The sequence below is a fragment of the Microtus ochrogaster genome, linkage group LG5, assembly GCF_000317375.1.
Source record: "Microtus ochrogaster isolate Prairie Vole_2 linkage group LG5, MicOch1.0, whole genome shotgun sequence".
Taxonomy (NCBI): Eukaryota; Metazoa; Chordata; class Mammalia; order Rodentia; family Cricetidae; genus Microtus; species Microtus ochrogaster.
The window spans coordinates 30,706,623-30,723,497 of NC_022031.1; the positions used below are offsets into that span (position 1 = coordinate 30,706,623).

General features: G+C 40.1%; 1 protein-coding gene across 1 annotated transcript in view; it reads left to right on the forward strand.

The window, feature by feature from the left end:
• Positions 1-16,875, forward strand: part of Mdn1 (midasin AAA ATPase 1) — a 124,396-nt gene that overhangs the window by 4,651 nt on the left and 102,870 nt on the right. The window contains exons 2-12 of the mRNA XM_013351852.2: positions 4,825-5,051; positions 7,460-7,684; positions 8,164-8,271; positions 8,343-8,535; positions 9,841-10,083; positions 10,315-10,446; positions 11,738-11,841; positions 12,962-13,076; positions 13,805-13,989; positions 14,737-14,818; positions 16,498-16,593. Coding sequence (XP_013207306.1) covers positions 4,825-5,051; positions 7,460-7,684; positions 8,164-8,271; positions 8,343-8,535; positions 9,841-10,083; positions 10,315-10,446; positions 11,738-11,841; positions 12,962-13,076; positions 13,805-13,989; positions 14,737-14,818; positions 16,498-16,593 — 1,710 coding nt within the window. The remainder of the gene's footprint in view (positions 1-4,824; positions 5,052-7,459; positions 7,685-8,163; positions 8,272-8,342; positions 8,536-9,840; positions 10,084-10,314; positions 10,447-11,737; positions 11,842-12,961; positions 13,077-13,804; positions 13,990-14,736; positions 14,819-16,497; positions 16,594-16,875) is intronic.

Genomic DNA, 16,875 nt, shown 5'->3' on the forward strand with positions numbered 1-16,875 from the left:
CCTACAGTCCCCTGTTTCTAGACTGGTGAATCCACAGTTCCTCCTACAGTCCCCTGTTTCTAGACTAGTTAATCCACAGTTCCTCCTACAGTCCCAGCTCCTGGGAGGGAGAGGTTTCTGGTAGGGGCAAGATGAGTAGTGCTGCGAGGATTCACAGGCACCGAGTGAGGCTTGTCCTAGGTTTGAGACCTAATGCTGCTCATGGCAAAGGAACTGAATTAGTGTTTTGTTTTGTTTTGTTTTTCAAGACAGGCTTTTTCTTTGTGGACATGGCTGTCCTGGAACTCAGTCTGTAGATCCAGCTAGTCTTGAACTCAGAGGTTTACCTGCCTCTGCCTCCAGTGCTGGGATTACAGTGTGCCACCGTGCCCAACTGGTTAATACATTTTGACAAGAGAGTATCTGAACCACCTTAAAAAAATGTCTTTTTTTCTACTAGATTATTTAATCTTACATTTAGTGTGTGTGGACAGTTTATAGGGTGTTCTGTCCTTTCACTGTGTGGGTTCTGGAGATTAAACTCAAGTTGGCCACCTTGGTGCCAATCACCTTTACCTGCTGAGCCATCTCACTGCCCAGTACTTGGTAGTTTAATCTGTGTCTTGAGCTTCCCTCAGACTAGTATGCCTCTTCATCATTTAAATAAAGCCCACTTAAGCTCTGTGAAAGAAAAGTGAGAAAGCAGTGAGGCTCTCACTTTACAAAGAAACAGAATTTCACAAGAATGTACTTACCTGGATGTTCTGGTAGCCTTGGTTTGAAGGGGAAAACCTTGAACATTTAGTGCTTCTCTGTTGTTCCAGCAGCCAGAAACCAGGATTGCAGGTGCTCTGGCTTGCAGGCTGGGGCACAAAAAGAGAAGGTTTGTTATATAATTGTCCTGTATAACTGCTACCTCCTCTTTTCTGTTCTTGCACTTAAAATGTTATTATTAAAACCTATGAACGTATATATTTTAGGAATATAATTATTGATTGAATGTTGTGTAGCCAAGAATGATCTTGAACTTCTGATTTTCCTGACTTACCTTCCAAATGCTGGGGTTACATTCATGAACCATCTTCCCCTGTTTATATATGTTGATGAGTGAACTCCTCAGGGCTTCATGAATGCTAGATAAGTCCCCAGCCCTAAATTTTGTTGTTTTAAGATTTACTATGTTGTTCATTCTGTCCTAGAAATTTTGGGCTCAATCCATCCACCCTCTTAGCTCAGTGAGCAGCAGTAACTTTATATGTGCTGTTACTCCATTCCTTTCTGGTTTTCTTGCCTTTACACTCCCCCCCCCCCTTGCTATGTAGCCCAGGGAGGGTTAAACCTGTAGTCCTCACACCTCAGCTCCCCCTCTGTTGGGAATTGCATGCATGTGCCTTTATGCTTGCCTTCATTATTGAAAATCTCATTAGTAGTTTTATTCATGGTTGGGAATTGAGAAAATGTAAGGCAGCACCAGTTTAATGGTTCAGTGTAGCTATCAAAGCTGGGGGTGTGGCCTGTATAGAGGGCTTTGATTCACAGCGCTGCAAAACAATAACTGTAGCCACCAAAAATAATAGGAAAATCCTGGCCTCTAATACTTTCCAGTGTGATGTCATTTGGAAATGGAGCCTTGCTGCCATAATAAAATTATCCTAGTTTCTTCTCTGTTGCTGTGGTAAAACACCATGACAAAAATAATGTGGCAGAGAAAGAACTTACTCTGGCTCACACCGGAAAGTCCAGTGTGTTGTGACTGTTAACTCAAGGCAGCAGGAGCATGGGCTGTTGGTCAGTGTCCACAGTTGGGGCTCGAGAGGATGAGCGCTGCTGCTTAGTTCTCCTCATTTACACAGTGTACATCTGCCCAAGGAACGATCCTACCCCACTTAAGTGACTCTTCACATCTCAGTTAACATAACCAAGACAGACCCTCACTGACACTGAGAGGCCAACCTTGTAGAGAATCCCTCACAAATGTGTCTGAAGGATTTTTCTAGATGAGTCTTGAGGTGGTCGGTTTGTCTTGGTACTAACCGTCCAGCCCTGCTTCACAAAAGTAAAGATTGAGATCAAAGGACAGAGAGGTGACCTTGGTGATTCTGACCTAGGCTGCCATTGGAGTGCTGGAGCTGAAAGCCAGGGAAGGATTGATAGCCACTGCCAGAAGCCCTGAAGCATCAAGGAAAGCTGATGCTCTCGTAAACCTTTCAGAGGAATGTGCCCTCACCAACCTCAGACTCCAGAAATAAATGAGACAGTACCATTTGTTACTTTAAGCCATAAGTTTATAATAGTATTCAGTAATACTAGAAGACTAGTTTAATTTTTTCTTCATAAAAGTCTTTCTCAGGGGCTAGGGAGATGGTTCAGTGATTAAGAGCATTTGTTTCTGCAAAGACCCACGTGACAGCCAAGAGTTGTAACTCCTGGTCCAGAGAATCTGACCCTCCATTGGCTTTGGTGGGTACCAGGCACATACAAGGTGTGCATGTTTATGTTCAGGCAGAGCACTTGCACTTATATATATGTATATATAAGTATATATATATGTATATATATACATATATATACATATATATATACTTATATATACATATATATATATACACACACACACTAGGGTTTTTTTCTCTTTAAGTCCCCCCCCCCAAGATGATCAAGGAGCTTACTATAGGATAGATCTGAAAATAATCAAAATAAAATTATGTATCTGGCCTGCCAGCTGTCCTAGTTTACCCTAAACATTCTTAGAGCACTTACGTGCATTGATATTTTTTCTGTATGTATGTCTGTGTGAGGGTGTTGGATCCCCTGGCACTGGGATAACAGGCAGTTGTGTCATATGGAAGCTGGGAATTGAACTCAGGTCTTCTGGAAGGCAGGTGCTCTTAACCGCCGAGCCTTCTTTCTAGAGCATTGATTAGCTAAATTGGGTAAAGTCATCTAGCGTAAATCCTATTTTATAATACAGTAGGAACTTGTTAATCACACATTGCAACCTTTATATCCTTTTTTATACTGTGTATCTAGAATGAAAAGAAATACATGGTTTGTTTTGTTTCTGGTAGTGGGTGTTGAGCCTACCCTCATACATGATAGGCCGAGTATTTACCACTTAACATACTGTAGGTTCTAAATACAACCTTTTAGTGCTGTAAGATAAGACAATTACTTATCTATCATCTTTTGATTAGCCTCATTGCAATACATAACTAGAAAAGGATTAGATAAAACCAGTACCATTATTCTAAACATGTTATGAAATGGAGCTTAGAACCACACTTCCTCACAGCAGAAGCTGGGCTCACTGTGCACATCTACAATTAACATTACTGGATGGTACAGGTCTTGGTGGGATGGTGGAAAATTTAGGGTTGCTATGGCCAGCTTGGGATACATCACAAGACCATATGTCAAGCAAGCAAAGCCTAAAGAAATAAACAAAAAGTCCTGGTGTGGAATTCCTTTTTGGAGACAGGATCTCAACTGTGTAGCTCAGGCTGATGTCAAACTAGTACCCCTCTTTAAAGTGGTCTCTTATGAACACTTGCTTGTAGGGACATTCCTAGAGTTAAAAAGTGCACTTGCTGCCTCTCATTGTCATGGCTGAATCTGTTAAATTTCTTTCCCTTTGAGTGGTCATTTTTGAAACTTTGTTGTGTTCGCTGTCTTATTTTAAGTTTCTATTGCTGTGATTACCAAAAGCAGCTTGAGGATGATGAAGTCCTAACTTTGGATCAGAGTGTTTGTTTATACCTTCTTTGTAAATTTAAATCTGATTACATTGTTGAACAGTAAGTTCTGCTAACTGGTCTACATATAATCAGTGTATGTACACACATACACATACACACACACTCAGTTTTTTTTTTTTTTATGCTTATGGACATTCTGAGGCCACACAGTAGGATTTTGTGGTTTACCTCTTCATTCATCTCAAAGTATGATTGTTCATACTGGTTTTGTTTTGCTAATTTTAGATGGGTTTATTTTCAGAAATTAATTTTATCTTCATTGTTTTGGGAATTGAACCCAGAGCCCATTGCATTCTAGCTACCAACTCTATATAACTAAGCTGTACCTAAGCTACACCCAGGTCTTAATCTGGTGTAATATTTGTTCACACTGTGAAGATGTATCTCTGCCTGGGGCACCTTCTGATTTTTAATGAAGAACTGGCAGGAGAGAATAGGTGGAACTGGTGGAGAGAGAGGATTCTGGGAAGAAGAAAGGCAGGGAATCGCCAGTGAGACATGGACCAAGTCAGCCATGTAGAATGAAGGAGAGTAAAAAAGCCACATGGTAAAACACAAATTAATAGAAGCAGGTTAGTTTAATTATAAGAGATAGTTGGGGGACAAGCCTAAGCTAAAGACCGAGCTTTCCTAATTAATAACAAGTCTCTGTGTTATTTGGGTTGGTGGCTGGCAAAACAAAGAGCCTACAAAAAAAAGCTTACCTTTTTATGTTTGTCTTTTATAGGTGTTCTCCATCATGCCTTGACGTAATCATAGAATTACATTTTCATTTATGAGTAGCAAAGGAGACAGGAGCACTGGGGTTTTACATTCCCTAGTCAGTGTTGAGACATTTCAACATTTAGTGTTGAGTGAAATTATGTATCATTTAAAATGAAATTCTAAGTATTGGTTTTCTTGTCTATAATGTAAGCGGATGGAACTCTTAGTAACAAAATCTAATCTTTTATTGTAGTAGAACCATATTTTGTTTTACTATGAACTCAAGAAATTTAGAAATTAGTGTTTTGATCCTAAGCTAGATCTCCAATCCTTTCAGTACTAAAGAATATTGTTTACATAGACATTTGTCTTGCTTCTCAATTAGGTGTGGACACCTCAAGATCGCCAGTGTATCCTCAATTCCTTGGCACAGTTGCTCCTGGATAAAGACTATACCCTTTTGCTTGGTCGCCAGTTGCGCCCTATTCTTTTGGATTTGCTGGAAAGAAATGCTGAAGCCATTAAAAGTGGAGGCCAAGTCAACCATGATCTGCATGAGCGTCTCAGTGTGTCAATGAGCAAACTCATTGGTAACCATCCTGATGTTCTCCCGTGAGTAGCAGTTTGATTTGTATTTCTCTATGAGGTGATAACCTCTTCTCTCAAGTCTAGTGGGGTGGCTCTTGCTGTAACCAAAGCACTGGGGAGATAAGAAGCCTTCAAAGGTCACTGTTAGGCATGTTCATGGTTCACTGCAGAAAACTGATAGAGACTCAAACCCAAAATCATGTATTGGAAAGTAGATGAAACCTTTAAAATCATGAAAAAAATTATTTATATAAAATACAAAAATTAATATATAGATATTTATCTTATAAATCTTATACCTTAAGGAAAGCTGCTAAAGAGTCAATATAAAACGAAAGAATTATAAGATTAGTAGCAATAAAATAGTTCTTAATTTTTTTTCTTCTTTTCCATATCAGGTGGTGCTTCAGATATGAGACGAGATTTTGAATTTCACTTTAATAAGCATGCTTGGGGTTTAGAGAAGGATAGAGCCACACACGAATCTAAAGCCAGTTTTTATTTTCAATTAGACTGGAACTACAAAAAGACCGTTTACATTGTATGTCTGTAGAGAATAGCAGAAATAAAGATTTGGGAAGATTTATGAAATTTTATCCTGTTGGAAATGTGATATACCAGTAGGCCAATTTACTCTTTTTCTGGAGACATTTTTTTCTGGATAATTTGTCCTTTTTCTACAGATGTCTCATTCGCCCAATGGTCTTCAGATTCCTTAGATGGATCTCTTTATTCTTCTGAAAAGACAAAACAAAACCCTTTACAAACTCTAATTTTGCAGAGGTTCTCTTTTGGCAAGTTATTTTTGATCAAATGAGAAGCATTTGCTAGTTTTATAGGTTAATTTAGATTAAACAGTCATGCTTTTTAATTAAGAGGTCTCTTGTTCAAAGCGAATCTTTATGAATTTTGATGGGATGCATAGCTTCTCCTGTGGATACATCTATCTGCCAGATTTTATTCCTTTGAGTACCCTTTGGGTTATTTCCTGCAGGTGGTGGTGTTTGGTTGTATAATGAATATGTAGGACATTTCCTTATAATTTCTTTGGCTTGTTGGCATTTGATGGAAAGTCCTTTTTTAAACCTTTGCTAAGAACATGATGTATTTTATGAAATTCTGAGGCCTTCAGTACATTTCCAATCAATACGTGATTGATTTCTGCATATCTTGTGCTAGAGAACCTGGCAGGTCCATATGGGATCGGATGTGTATGGGATAAATCCTATTCCTGTTTCTGTCTTGTAACTGAATAAATAATAAAGTCAATTCTGTATCGTCTGGTATAAATCTCATTTCAATATGCAAAACAACTCTTTCTGCATATTGTGAATTGGTAAAATCCATTAGTACCATGAGAATTGTATATAATTCTGACTTTTGGGCAGAGTCACAAGGGCTTTTTTCAGTTAACTTAAGTTTTCTGTTTTGTAATTTGCCTTTCCAGCTTTATTTGAACCAGTATAGAATGTAAGGACTGCATATGCAGTTACTGGAGAAGCAGAAGGAAGTAGCCTTAGAATTGAAATGTGGTAGCTTGGAAGTACCACTTGGAGTGAGCTTTCATGGCAGAATGTGAGGACTATGTTAGAGGTTCGTTAGAATCATGGATTAATTAGTTGTCTGTTTTTCCATTGGCATCACTTTATGTTCTTTTGTTGCTGTTTGATATTGGCCTAAAACTCAAAGATCCTACTGCCTCTCCCCTTTGAGTGCTAGGACTAAAGGTGTGTGACACCACACCCAGCTAAAAGCGTACATTATGTGTTCTCTTAAAGATCTCTGTATTCTTTGTTTTTCGAGTCAGGTATTCTCTGTGTACCCCTGGCTGTCCTGGTCCTTGCTCTCTAGGAGATCAGAGTGCTGGGATTAAAGGTGCGTGTCACCACTGCCCAGCTTTTCCTCTGTCTGCTTTAAGATGTATCCTAAGCCCCTAGTTTTACTTCCCTCAGATTCAGTTGAACATTTTTGTTTTGTTCTCTCCTGATTCTGTTAAGTGGCTCTCCATTATTCAGTGGCATCAAGAAGAATTACAATATGATTTTTCGTATCTAGATAGTATCATAGTAGTGAGAATCCAGTGAGTGTTCAATGAGTACAGTCAGTAATTACTACTCAGAATGTGCTCTACTTCTGTGGGTAAAGCCTTTGGCAATCACGTCTTCTGAACTGGTGTCTTATGCCAGGGCCTGTTCCTCAACTTGAAATGGTTTCAGTCTCCAAGAGTGTATGGCTTTAGCATTATTCTCCCCGTTTTGAGGTATGAAGAGTTCTATCACATTCTGCAGTTCTGTTCATTAGTGCAGGTGGGCAGTTGGCTGCTTCTATAGGGATTGAAGGTGCTCGTTTCCCCAGTCATGTCCCTGAGGATAAATGGGCACTTGGCTGCTTGTACCAATGAATGAGGATTCCTCCTGTTTTCCCTCCTGAAGGTTTGCCCTGCGCTATTTCAAGGACACCTATCCAGTGTTTCAGCGGCTCTTTCTTGAGAGTACCGATGCTAACCCTGTGCGCTATGGACGCAGGCGGATGAAGCTCCGAGACCTAATGGAAGCTGCCCACATGTTTCTGAAGCAGAGACAGCCTGTTTTCCGGGAGCTCTGGGACTGGAGTGTGTGTGTCCCTCTCCTCAGGAGCCATGATGCTTTGGTGCGCTGGTATGTGGCTTAGCCGGTGCTTTTGATTTGGGTGGGGTGGGGCAGGGCAAAGAAAAACCTTTTAGATATGGTCTTCTTAAGTTATTTATTTTATGTGTATGGGTGTTGTCTGTATGTTTGTTGGATCCCACGAGTTGTGTTATGGATGGTTGTGCGCTGTCATGTGGGTGTTGGAAATTGCACTCCAGTCCTCTAGAAGAGCAGTCAGTGCTCTTAACTGCTGATCCATCCTAGCCCCAGATCATTTTGTCACTGTCAAGTTTCAGTTCTTACCCCTTTTCCCTAATCGTCAGTGCTGCTTCAGAAAAATGATAAGCATGGTGTTTCAGCCTTTTTCCTGTTCTGCTAAATGTGAACTTTGTGCTCTTTACTCATAAGTGTATGTTGTGATAGTGAAGACTTCAATTTCGGGTGCTTAGTGGACAAGTACTTTTCTTAACTGTGGGTTAGCAGAATCGATCTGCTTCTTTTTTCCTCAGGCATACAGCTAACTGTCTTGCGCTGGTGACTTGCATGAATGAAGAGCACAAGTTAGCCTTCCTAAGGAAGACTTTCAGTAGTGATGAATTGGTACATTTCAGGTTGAGGTGAGCACGGGTCTTTCTGGAGGGCTTCTGTGTCTTTTCTGTGTGGATTTCATGGGACCTTTTTCTTTTAGGTTGTTAGAAGAGGCCCAACTGCAGGACTTGGAGAAAGCCTTGGTTTTGGCCAACCCAAAAGCCTCCCTTTGGCATAAGGGAGAGGAGCCCCGGTACATTCAGGGACACCTTGTTTCAGCTGACCTCTCTTCCAGCGTGACCGCTGTCTGTGGTGTGGTGCTGCCCAAACAACCATCTGGTCCTGGAGAGCAGGTATTGTAACCTCAGTAGGTCAGGGTCCGTGAATCATGTGGGGTTTACATTGAGTTTACTGAAGTGCTGTTCCATTTTAGAAGTGTTTATGGAGAAATGAAGATTTTTTTTCTCCTAGGTATTCCTTTCATCTCTCTTAAATCTGAAATTGGAAATATAATGCCACCTCTGTTATGCCTTGAACTTTAGCAGATTTCGAAGTTGCCATTGTTACACAGTCCTGTGGGCCTGCTATTCGGCAGGCTGAGGCAAGAGGATCTCTTGAGGCCTGTTTAAATAATGCAGCAAGGCTCCGTCTCAAAAATGAAGAAAATAACACACGAAGGCTGGCGCTGAAACAGACTTCAGGACTGAGGATATAGCCTGGTGGGAAAGCACTTGATAGGTTAGGCCAGGATCCCTAGACAAACACCAGAAGGCTGTTCTCACTATACCTGAAAAAGCTTCATTTTGAAACAGTGTATTCTCTCAGTGCCCAGATTTTCCCAGTTTTCTGCATCTGTACAAGTGATACAGTATAACATGTACTTTACATGTAGCAACTAGACTAAGAGTTCATGCATTGTTGATTTTTTTTAAGGTCTTACAAATTTTTGTGTGTAGGTGTGTGTGCCTGAGTATGTTTTGTCAACTACATGAGTGCCAAAGCCCTTGGAGGTCAGAGTTTGTGTTGGAGACCCTGGAACTGAAGCTAAAGTGCTGGCATTGTTAATCTTAAGTATAAAATTGTAGAATGTTGGAGAGTACTACAACAAAAGCTCCTGGTGATTATGAGGCTCTTGAATCTGTTTAGAAATTATCCTTAGGCTGGAGAGTGCTCCAGTGTTAAGAGCCTTTACTGGGCCAGGTGTGGTGGTGTATGTCTTTAATCCTCGCACTCAGGAAGCTGAGCAGCCTTTGTATTTGAGGCAAGAGTAAGAGCCTGCCTCAAACAAACAAGAGATAACATTGCTCCAGCACCTTTGGCAGTCCCAGCCCACAGCTGCATGTGACTCCAGGTCCAGAGGAACCTATGCCCTCTTCTGGACTCCATAGGTAGCAAGCACACCTGTGGTGCATATACATACACACAGGGTGCCCATACACATAAGGTGATTTGGAAATTTACCAAAAAAAAAGCTTTCTTAAACCTTTGCTCTACACAAAAGTAATATTAAAAATATGAAGAAATTAAGCTAAATTTGGTTAACACGCTTGTTACTGTAATGTAAAGTCATTAGAAGCATTGTTACAGAAATTTTCTTGTGTCACTTGGGAGAAGGTCTCTTATTAAATAGTCTTTTTCTTTCTCACTTTTCTTCTTAGGCAAGTGACAGGAGTTCTTCACGGGAGCAGGAGCTGACTCTTAAGTCCTTTGTGTTGGTTGAGTCTGTGTGTAAAAATCTTCAGACCCTTGCTGTTGCGGTGGCTTCTCAGAATGCAGTGTTGCTTGAGGGACCAATAGGAAGTGGCAAAACTGCCTTAGTTGAACATTTAGCTGCACGGACAGGTAGAAGAAAACCTCCTCAGCTTCTCAAGGTCCAGCTTGGAGATCAGACAGACAGTAAGGTAATTAAGAAGTTGCAAGTATTTCTGGGTTTGTGTGTTTGCAAATTTCAGCGTTCTAATATTTTTGCTAAGGGAACAAAGAAATGGTTGTTGCCCTTACTTTTGGCTTTTGGGATAAGCTTTGTAAACCTCACATGCCTCCTTTCCTTGTTGAAATTTCATAGGACTTGTCAAAGAAGTAGCCTTGTTATCTCAGGTGTATGGTTTCAGTAATTAACCTCTCTTCCACAGATGCTACTGGGCATGTATCGTTGTACAGATGTCCCTGGAGAATTTGTATGGCAGCCTGGCACCCTGACACAGGCAGCCACAAAAGGCCACTGGATCCTTCTGGAGGATATTGACTATGCTCCGTTAGATGTGGTATGTCATCTGCTAAACCCTTTGCTCTACACATCTTGTCTTTGGAGAACATTTTATCCACAGTGCCTGGGGATGGTTTGGTGTTTCACAAGGTATGCTGTGGGAAGCTCTTCCATAGTTACCTGCCTAATCTGATTAAAGAGATTTAATTGGGTTTCTTCATCTGTCTCCTTTTTCTTAAAGTATTCATTAAATGTTTTGTGCTATTTCTTGTAATGGTTGAGTATAGTGAGCAGTCTTATTACCTGGTGGGCAGCTGTTAGTGATACGTTGGGAACTTTGAGATCCTGCTTTCCAGATGTGGCTGCTGTAGACTAGGGGGATGAGGACAAATGAAGGTACAAATAATGTGCTTGCATCTGTTTGCTGAAGAAATAAGTACTGATTATGGGTTGTAGTTTTTGTTGTTGTTGTTGTTGTTTGTTTTCTTTCCTCCCCCAAAAAGGGTTTCTCTGTGTCCTGGAACTCCAGTAGACCAGGCTGGCCTTGAATTCGTAGAGCTCCGCCTGCCTCTGCCTCTGGAGAAAGGGATTAAATAAAAGGCGTGAGCCACCACCACCTGTTTTGAGACACTTTTCATTCTACGCTGTAAAGTTCCCTGTGTAGCCCATGCTGACCCTGGACTGGCACCGCTCTTGCCCCAGTGCTCTGATTACAGGAGCATGCCCCAATGGTGGGCTATTTTGACTTTTAGAAAGATCGCTTCTGCAGGGAAGTGGTAGTCTTTGTTTCCTCTGAAATCCTTAACTATGACCACAAAGATGTACTAAGGATTAAGGTGTTTTTGTTTAGATAGATTTTTTTTTAGATTGATTTTAATATTTTTACAAATGAATCTTCAAGTTAAGTGCATATTGAATTATGCATCCTGGAGAAGAAAAAAATGGTTATGTGTTGGACATTACTGTTCCACCAAATGTAGCTCATTCTTTAAGACTTAGTGAGTATTTTTATCTTTGGAGCAGGCTTAGTGATTTCTTCTGAATTAAGCTTATCATGCCCTGTGGTCATTTACATTTCTCCCATCCCTTGTAAGGCCCTTGACTTTTAAGTCCTGTTTGCATCCTACTGTCTTGCTTGGTTCTGGGTCCCACTAAGCACTCAGTGAATATTGAGTAAATAAGGTGTTGTGCTGCCATGCAGATAACTCAGAAAAGTCACATGGCATTTGATTAGAAAGATCTAATTATGAAAACTGGGTGGAGTTTCCTTTAAGGATATACCCATCATGTGGAGACAGACGGTTTTTGTTTGTTCGTAGCTTCTGTCTCAATGCGGTTTTATGATTTAGGTTTCCGTGTTGATTCCTCTGCTGGAAAATGGAGAGCTTTTGATTCCTGGACAAGGTGACTGTCTGAAAGTAGCTCCTACATTTCAGTTATTTGCAACCAGGAGGTATGTACGACTGACTTTGCTGTTCCCATTTTGAAACCTCTTCTTGATGCTGTATATTGGAGCCTCTATGATTATCCCCCAAAACCCGGACATGAGCAAATACCATACAACTTAGACTGGAATTCAGTTTTCAGCTCTATCGCTTGTAGTCCCAGTTGATTGAGCAAGGGACTTTAAGAGGCTTTTCCTTATACATTAAAATAATGACATTCTTGGGGCAGTATGGTTAATATGTACGCATGTAGTTTGTCTGGAATAAACATTTAATATATATCTCCCTTATTCTGGAAATTTGTAACAATTTCCAAGTGTAGTTTTTGGTAACAAGCAATGAACTTATTATTAAACATGCTAATACCCTCAAGTATGTTTTGTTGCAGCCATTTATGCTTTACAGAAGAGTCTTACTGAGATCAGAACACCCCATGGCATTATTTGCAGTGATTTAAAAATACTCTGGTGAAAATTCTTTCACTTCTTTTTTTAAAATACTCGTGCATCAAATGGCAGCCTTTAATTTTTCATCTGCCCCACTTAACCTATTAGTATCTAGCACTAAAATGGCAGCTTTTATTTATGATTACATAATTGTATAACAGTTACCTCATTTATCTAGGATTTCACTTACCATGGTTTTAGTTGCTCAGTCATCAGTAGGATTTGAAAATATTAAGTGGACTATTACAGAAATAAGAATCCTTAGCTTTTGTAATATTTTTCCTTTTTTTTTTTTTTGGTTTTTCGAGACAGGGTTTTGCTGTGTAATATTTTTCTAATTGATTATTTTAGAGTTTTTGTTGTAGATACTTGCTGCGTAACGCAGGCTGCCCTCAAACTCAGTTAAGCAGCTTCAGTTTCTCCCAGGTGTGAGGATAATATGTATCACACCATGCCCACCTTTATTCTTGTTTATCATCTCTTGCTTTGCCTAATTAATAAAACTTTACTATTGTTGTGTTACACATTGACTATGTAGGTTTTGTACTGTCTGGTTTTCGTCATCCTTCATAGGTCTCGGGGGTTTGTGCCCCTCAGATGAAGTAAGTTGACTGTAGCTAGATTAACATGAAACCTGAATGTTTTATGTGTTGCTATTTGTACTTTTTCCTCTAAAATGCAGGCTCTTGAGCTGTGGAGGAAGTTGGTATCGGCCACTGAATAGTCATGCTACTATGCTAGACAAGTACTGGACCAAAATTCACCTGGATAATCTGGACAAGAAAGAACTGAATGAGGTATGCAGTTTTGCAGATCAAGAATGCCTTTTATTTTTATTTTTTGTTACGAAAAATTCCAGAAGCTCCTCTTAGATGGAAATAGAGGAAGCAGTACAGAGGAGCATGCCTAATTAGAATATGTGAAATCTAGAGTGGAACCAGTTTGAAGCTCTCCTGCAGTGTTAAGTAGCTATTGAAGCCAATGACTACACAGTGTGCTTTAAATTCTACTTCTGTCTTTTAAAACTTAACTGCTTTTTGTCAATGACTCTTCTTTTATGGTCGGCTTTAACTTTTTTTCCTATATAACGTTTTCATTTATTTTTAGCTAAGATTACATAATGAAGCTGATGGAATTATATTCAGGATTAAACAAAGTAGTACTTGCAGAGTTTGTTAATTTGGGTACTTGAGTACCTATGGCTTGGTTTTTTTGGGTATCTGGCTTTTGTTCTCTAAACTGTTTTAAATGACTAGAATGTCATAGTTTAAGGACAGTCATGGGATTTTCAGAATGGTTGGGGGCAAAGACAGGTGAGGGTATAAATTACTATGCTTGGTAAAGATGAAATATTTTACAGGGAAATCTATTTTTTTGCTTGACTAGTGTCTGCAGTTGTGTGTTTTCTCCATCCCTGCACTAGGGCCGGGGCTCAACTCCTTACTCAGACGAGGGCACCGTTCTGCCATTCTGTATGGTGGGTACTTTCAGCTGTTCAATTTTCTTTATTTTTCTCCTGGATCAGATTCTTCAGAGCAGATATCCAAGCCTTTTGGCCGAAACTGATCATTTACTTGACATTTACCTTGAGCTTACTGGAGAAAAACATTGCTGTCCAAGTGACAGTTCTGTTGACTGTGAACAGGCTCCACAGGAAGTTTCAAGAGAAAACAGAAGAGTGGTCCTGGAGGGAAGAGAACTATCTTTAAGGTACCTGACTACATACTGCTTTCAGTTGATATTTTAAAAACAGCTTTGCTGGAAACTTCCAGTTAGAAGCAGATGATCCTGACAAGTCAAGTTTACAGATTAAACCTATGAGTTTTATCATGAAATCAGATCCCCTTTGAGCTGGGCCAGTCACATGCATCTAATTCTAGCATTCTAAGAGCCTGAGGCAGGAGGATCTTGCAGGCCAGGCCAGGCTGTATAGCCAATCTAGGATATAGAGCTCACATAGCTCAGAAATAAAGCATTTAAAGATTACCTTAAATGCTCACCTTAGTCATTCTCTCAATAGAAGTCATTTATTAATAGATCTTTTGGTGGGGGTGGCACTTGAGACAGAGTCTGTAGTGGGACTTATTTTAAAGACCAGTCTGGCCTTTGAACTTAGAGAGATCTGCCTGTGACTGCCTCCCGAGTGGGAGAAGGGTCACCACACTTGGCTGAAGTAAGCCTTTCTGGATTTCCTCCATGTAATGAGTTCTATGCCTCAGCTCTCCATTCTCAGTGGGAATTAGGAGTGAGTGGGTCCCCTGAATCTGGTAGTACTTAGTCTCTTTCCCTCCTTGTTACTTTGTCTGACATGGGTACAGGAGAAATGGGTAAGGACTTAACCTCTAGTACTTTCTCTTCCACATTGCTAGAAGATTAGGGAGATTTACACTTAAGAGGGTTAAATAACTTGTCTTTTCTTTAGCCTATATTTTTTTGTTTGCTTGGCTTGCTTTTAAGGGATCTCTTGAACTGGTGTAATAGAATTGCTCATGGCTTTGACAGTACATCTTCATCAGCATCGTTACATGTTTTTCAAGAGGTAAGATACTGTTGGTTTCTTCTAGCTACCGTTTACTTCCCTTAGCCATTTAAAACTGAGCTGCCTTCAAGCTAGTCAGATATATTGAATAACTTACCTTAAAACAGGGTGTTACTATAGAAGAGGAAGTAGGGTTTCACAGTGGACGTGAGGCGAAAGCTTGACAGAATGGCCTGATGTGGTACATCACAGTGCCTCTAGAGCTGGGATCTTTTTTTTTCTTTATTCACTTATTTTATGTGCCTTGGTGTTTGGCCTGGATGTACGTCTGTGTGAGGTGTGTGTATGTCTGTGTGGGATCCTCTGCAACTGGAATTACAGACAGTTGTGAGGTGCCATGTGGGTGCTGGTAATTGAACTCAGGTCCTTGGAAGAGCAACTAGTGCTCTTAACTGCTAATCTAGCTCTCTAGACTGAGCTGTGGTCTTTATAGTCTGTGTAGTCTCTCCAAATCTGTATCTTTGGTTTAGTGTCTGTACAGTCTTTAGGGGATAATTCTATTATAAACTGATAATGAGTTTAATATTTGCCTCGCAAAAGGTGAATGCATGCCATATGAGACTGTCGCTTCCTTAAATCTCTTTAAATCTGACATTGGCACAATAGTCCAGTTAGCTCTTACAGAGAGCCTCTATCATTTGGCAGTTCTTGTAAAGTTACTGGCAATATTAGGTTGATTGTTTGAAAACCTTAGGCTCTTCTCTTTAACCTTGTAAAATGCAGTGTGTGTGTGTGTGTGTGTGTGTGTGTGTGTGTAGTGTTACATGCATGTCTGGTGTCTGTGGAAGTCAAAGTAAGGCTTTGGAGTTCTTGAAATTGGAATTACAGTTGATTGTGAGCCACCATGTGGGTGCTGGGTTCTCTGTGACAGCAGCACGTTTGCCCCCTCCCCCCCCATAAAAGAGAATGCAAAAACAAATCTCTGATGGATAACCTTCTGTAAAATTCTCTTTGTCTCTTTAGTTTTTGCTCAATTTCCTATTCTGTAACACTCTGAAGAGGGCTAACCTGTGACTTTCCAAATGCTGACATAAATACGGTCATGCAGTATGTTGTCTTTTGAGTCTACCTGCTACACTCTGCATATTTTCATTAGTCCTTGTAGCATTTATTCCTTTTTAGACAAAATAATATTCCAGTTGCTTATATATGTGATATTTTATTTTTTCATTAATCTGCTGCCAATGGAACTTTATGCTTTTATCTTTTGGCCATTGTGAAATATGCTTCTCTGGATATATGTACAAGTATTTTATTAGTGAATAAACAGTATTTGTTGAAAATAGATTATTTGTGCTAATTTCTTCCTGTATGATGGCAGTCATTGTGGTAAGGGTTTGTTTGAGCTGCTGACTGCACCCACAGTCAAGAATTAGCAAGAACTTAACTCAATGATTTTGTATCATTCACTCACTAATGGATTGCTTTGTAATTTTGTGTGTGTGTGTGTGTCCGTCTGCCTGTCTGTGGGTTCATGAATATAAGTGCAGGTACCTACAAAGGCCAGAAGATCATATCAGCTCCTCTAGTACTGAGGTTACAAGCAGTTGTGAGCTGTCCAACAGTAGTGCTGGAAACTGAATTCTGGTCCTCTGCTGGAGCAGTACCACTGCGCCATTTACCCAGTCCAATGCATTACTCTTAAAATCAGTTGATGTTTCCCTTGGTTGTTTTCATAGGCTCTGGACTGTTTCACTGCCATGCTTTCTGAGCAGACAAAAAAATTGAAAATGGCAGAAATTATTGGAAGCAAACTGAACATTTCCAAGAAAAAGGTATGTGCTGCTTGCATGTTGGAAGAAGGTTGGTTGGGCTGCTTGACTCTGTTACTTTCTAAAGGTGGCCTTTTCGCTGTTGGTTCCTCTTTATACATTAATGATCCATTTCTACCTGTCAGGGATAGGAACTTCCAATGTAATTCTCTGGTGTCATACATTCTTAAAATGAGTGTACTCCTGACTCCCAGATATTATAGATGCCTTGTTCTCTGGTGTTTTAGTGACTGTTTTGTTTTCTTGGTAGGAATGATCTTAGTAAAATCTTAGTCTATGCTTCAT